Source organism: Diaphorina citri, unplaced genomic scaffold (genome assembly GCF_000475195.1).
Source record: "Diaphorina citri unplaced genomic scaffold, Diaci psyllid genome assembly version 1.1 scaffold2479, whole genome shotgun sequence".
Lineage (NCBI taxonomy): Eukaryota > Metazoa > Arthropoda > Insecta > Hemiptera > Psyllidae > Diaphorina > Diaphorina citri.
In genome coordinates, this window is record NW_007379900.1 from 5,219 (window position 1) to 10,060 (window position 4,842).

The following is a 4,842-nucleotide window of genomic DNA, read 5'->3' on the forward strand; positions in this document are numbered from 1 at the left end:
GAATATCGTTTTCATTACTAGAAACATTATCTTTTTCCTTTATTCTCTCTTCAATTTTTGATATCCTTTTTGAATTTATTCTGATTTCTTCTTCTAGATCAATCAATTTGACTGCTACAAAAATCTTGATTGAGTTGACTGTGCATTTTCTCCATTTCTTCATTATAATTGATGTATCTTCTTACTACAGGAGAAACAGTTGTGTGTTCTGGTACATATATTTCTATTTCCGGTGATAATTGTTTCATATTTTGTTTTCTTTCTCGTTTTTTATTACACGTTTTTTCTTTGTGCGTGGAGTTGTTGAAATTGTGGTTGGAAGTATCAAGAATTGCATTCGCGCTAGCTTTATTTTTACTCTTTTGAACATTATTTGTGTTTTTTGCTGTTCTTTTATTATTTTCTTCTTCATTTGTATTATTTACATTTTGCTCCTTTGTTCATTGCTTTTTTTTCCTAGTTCATTGCTTTTTTTGTTAACAACGTTAGTATTTTGCTCATTTCTTGAAAGTTCTATACTTACTTCTTTTTGACTTTCTTTTGTAGTGGTTTCCTCTGTATTACTTGCATTGAAATTTGAATTCATTTTAGTGGTATTATTTAGTTCATCACAGCTCTCGTCTGAATCACTGCTTTGTTTCTTTTATTAAGGAGCGCGGTAGCGCTCCGCCCCGCCAAGTCAAGAAAGTTTGACCGCGCTACTAGAGATATTATACGCGACAGGGAAAGTAGCCGTTTTCAGATAGTTGTAGGGGGACAACTACAAATGATGGAAGAAAACGGATTGCATGTGTGTGTTCGGGCATGAAAGTAGACCAAGTTGAAAAAAAAAATCATCAAAATCAGTTAAGTTTAGCCGGAGATATTTGACTTTGAAAAACGTCAAATTTTTCATCATTTTCTGCTGCTGCTGCTTCTTCTGCTTCTGCTTCCGCTTCCGCTTCTTCTTTGACGTTGACCGCTCTACAGCCTAAACCACTGGACCGATTTTGATGGTTGATGGCTCATTTTTTTTCTCGTGAGTGGTAGGTGTGCCTTTAAATATTTTCAAGGCCCCCAAAGGGCCCCTTCGGCCTTAAATTTGATAAAAGAGTGACTTTCAGAGGAAAAATTCTAAATTATCGCTCGAGTTGATTAATAAGGAAGTTTAGTGCTATGTAGAGAAGAAAGACGGAGTGTCCGAGTGGTAAGGAGTGTGGTCTCCGATAAACTGCTAAGCGGGTGGGGTGGGGGTTCGAATCCCACTGTGATCATTTTTTTGTACATAATTTTATCATTTAAAAATATTTTATCTAAAAAAAAAAAAAAAGTGATAGATAAAATTTTCAATAATAATGATAATCGACTCTTGAGTGGAAAAAGTAACCAAAGGTAAAATAGGTTAACGCAGGAGGCATTCTCTACAGTCTAACCCTAAAGGTATGTCCACACATAGTCGAACGGCCGTCAATCGATAAGGTGAATCTATGCTGTCGAGCGACCGACGGCAGGTCGACTAAGTATGGACACAACTTAACCCTCAGAACTACATAATTGTGTGGTTAAAGTGATAAATAAATAAATGTCTTTTCTTTGTGTTACTATATCACAACTTTGGTGCTCACTGCAGCATTGTAGGATTTTTCCAAATACATATATCGCAATAATCCAGCTCCCAATTACCTACCATGCTGGCACCGGTCGCTATGCGCATTTATATTACATAGCTACTCATTTTCCTCACGAGGCTGAGTGGGCCCCGTAACGGCCAGTCACGGAATCAATCATTTGCATGATACAAATTTCTTGACCCCGCCAGGAATCGAACCCGGGTCTCCCGCGTGCAAGGCGAGCGCAGTGACCACTACGCCATGGGAAAGGATTGATGATGATCCTATACCAAAGGAAGGGAGGGGGGACGCTCCAAATTTTCGGAGCCTGGCCTACATTAAAGGCGAAAAATGAAGCTCGAGGGGAGGGGGGCAGCCCCACCCTATATAGGGCCCTGAATGCGCCCCTTCCTGTACTGGCTATCAGGCTACCTGACGCCATTAGGTTTGTTTTCTTCTCCCTGTGAGATAATGAAATAGGTAGGTACTTGTGGACCTTGGAAGTAAGAGTGCTTTCTTTTATTCACGTGTTGAACCAAAACAGCAAACACTTCAATGGAAGAGAAAGTATTGTAAAACTATCTCCTAATATCGTCCATCTGATGCCGGACATACTACGGGACGGAGATGCTATGACACAGACCCCTAACGTCCAATGTTGCAGATGTTTCATCGCTACAAAATGACAAAAGCGAAGAACTGTATCAGTATCCCACCCCAAAAAAGATTAGAAATCAATTTTGTACCCCGCCTTCAAATTTGTGTGCTCCTCCTTCACGTAGTACCTACCTTTCTTTCCCCTCATTGCACTCCTCTTTCTCTAATATTACTTCTGCTTCACTGCATTGGCGGCGTGCCATCAATTTATTTTTAAAGCATTGCAAGGTAGGTGGCACGCCGCCAATGCAGTGAAGCAGAAGTAATATTAGAGGAAAGTGGAGTGCAATGAGGGGAAAGAAAGGTAGGTACTACGTGAAGTAGGAGGACACAAATTATGAAGTGAATAAAAGGCGGGGTACAAAATTGATTTCTAATCTTTTTTGGGGTGGGATGGTTATAACTTCCGTTCAGTGAATAATCTTTAATAGTGTTTTCTAATTCATAAGCTAGGCTTTTTTCTGGTTCATTGATAGACTCTGTTAGATCAAAACATTACACCTATTTTCCGGATCACTATCGTAGTGAATTTTATATTTATATTTTCTGGTGTAGCATGTGTTCTTGAGTTTTTCTACTGTACCTTTTAGGGCATCTATTGTTATTTTTAGACCATCTCTTTCCTGTTTTAATTTAGCTATATCTTGTTTCATATGTTTTTCAAGTTCCTCACACAAATCAAAATTCTTAGTCTAGTACGAATATTGGAAAGCGCAGGAAAATATTGGAAGCAGGCAAGGAAACCGAGCAAGAAATGATTGAAGACCTATGTGAGGAGATTCACGACCTGATTGAAGACAAACAGAAGATCGATGCCGAGAATACCATCCTCCAAGACGAGCTGGGAGCGAAGAAGAAAGAGGTGATGGACATGGGCCGCACCATCCAAAGCCTCAGCCGAATTCTGGACGATCTCAAAGACAAAATCGACCAATGCAACGCGGACATGGTCGAGAATGAAAGCCTTCTGGAACACAAGATGAACACGATCAAACATCAGGAAGAAATCATCTCCATCATCACGGAGAATAACGGGGCGGTTCAGCATTGCTATGAGTCGCTACAGAAACAGCTGAAGACAATGAACAAACATGTGAAGCGACTTACAGCCGAATATGAAGCGGTCAACGACCAATTCCGAACACAGGCGAGTCTGCTGGAGGGATTAGACAAACATGCGCAGCAGGACAACGCCGTTGTGAAGGAACTCAAGGAGGACATTGGAAAAATCAAGCAGATGCTGCTAGCAGAAACGAAGATCCTTCATCACAAGGAAGAAGAAATGGGCAGGATCACGTTGAAGGTGAGCAGAAACCAGAAGGAAAACGATCTGAAGGCGCTCCAAACTAATAAACTGAAAGGAAAAATTGAAGAAATGAAGGAGAATCTGATGAAGACGCAACGAGAGTCTTCACAGCTGAGACGATGCAATTGGAACTTGGGTACTAAGGCCGAGGCCCTCCAGTGCAAGGCCGACATGAAAGAGAAGCTCTTGCAATATTACAAACACACGGCCAACTTGGAGCGGATGGAGTCACCCCAACGGATGCAAGATGACAAACAAGATGCCAGAGAGAAATGCAGAGCGATCAAGGACCAACTAGATGCACTCAAAGTCGAGAATACAGACAAAGTCGAGTCTAAACATGCATCGGTCAATGAATCGACAGAACTTAGCGGTGACGGACACAAAGACAGAGATGTTGATGAACCTCCAGCCGTGATAAGTGAGTTAGGAGACGCAACGATGCTGACCGGCTGGGAACATCGCCATCTAAACATGCATCGGTCAATGAATCGACAGAGCTTAGCGGTGATGGACACAAAGACAGAGATGTTGATGAACCTCCAGCCGTGATAAGTGAGTTAGGAGACGCAACGATGCTGACCGGCTGGGAACATCGCCCGAAGAGCAAAAACAGCTCTCGGGCGTCAACCACCAAGACCGGCTGTCACGTAGAGTTGATTGGCAAGAACTGCTTTCAGTTGGCTTTCAAGAATGGCTGGACACCGGACTCGAGGAAGAAAAACTACAAGGAGGATTTGGTGAGTAAGAATTTCTGTCAAGCTGAACTGAAGAAGAATGGTTGTCTGGCTGGCCGGATTCGAGGAAGAAAAACTACAAGGAGGATTTGGTGAGTAAGAATTTCTGTCAAGCTGAACTGAAGAGGAATGGTTGTCTGGCTGAGATGATGAAGAATGGCTGGCAGAAGAATATTTGTTCAGCTGAGATGATGAACAAGAATGGCTGGCAGATCAATCTAAAGAAGAAGAACCCGGGTAATCCGATCAGCAAGAAAGGCTGCAAATCGAGGTGCAAAACAAATTCGATCTGTACGAACCGGACCGACCTCGTGGCTGGCAGAAGAATATTTGTTCAGCTGAGATGATGAACAAGAATGGCTGGCAGATCAATCTAAGGAAGAAGAACCCGGGTAATCCGATCAGCAAGAAAGGCTGCAAATCGAGGTGCAAAACAAATTCGATCTGTACGAACCGGACCGACCTCTATGATGAGCTAGACAACTGGTTCACGGAGTTTGAGAATAGGAGTCGAGACCTGAAGGTCAGAGCGACGGCCGCACGGGGGAAGGCC

The 4,842-nt window shown here is 42.3% G+C and overlaps 1 protein-coding gene across 1 annotated transcript; it reads left to right on the forward strand.

Moving 5' to 3' along the window:
• The first annotated feature begins 2,921 nt into the window (after positions 1 to 2,921).
• LOC103519005 (tax1-binding protein 1 homolog A-like) lies at positions 2,922 to 4,385 on the forward strand. The gene is made up of 2 exons (XM_008484084.1): positions 2,922 to 4,012; positions 4,147 to 4,385. The coding sequence occupies exons 1-2, from the start codon at positions 3,001 to 3,003 to the stop codon at positions 4,383 to 4,385; spliced, it is 1,251 nt and encodes a 416-aa protein (XP_008482306.1). The 5' UTR covers positions 2,922 to 3,000.
• Positions 4,386 to 4,842: the final 457 nt, after the last annotated feature.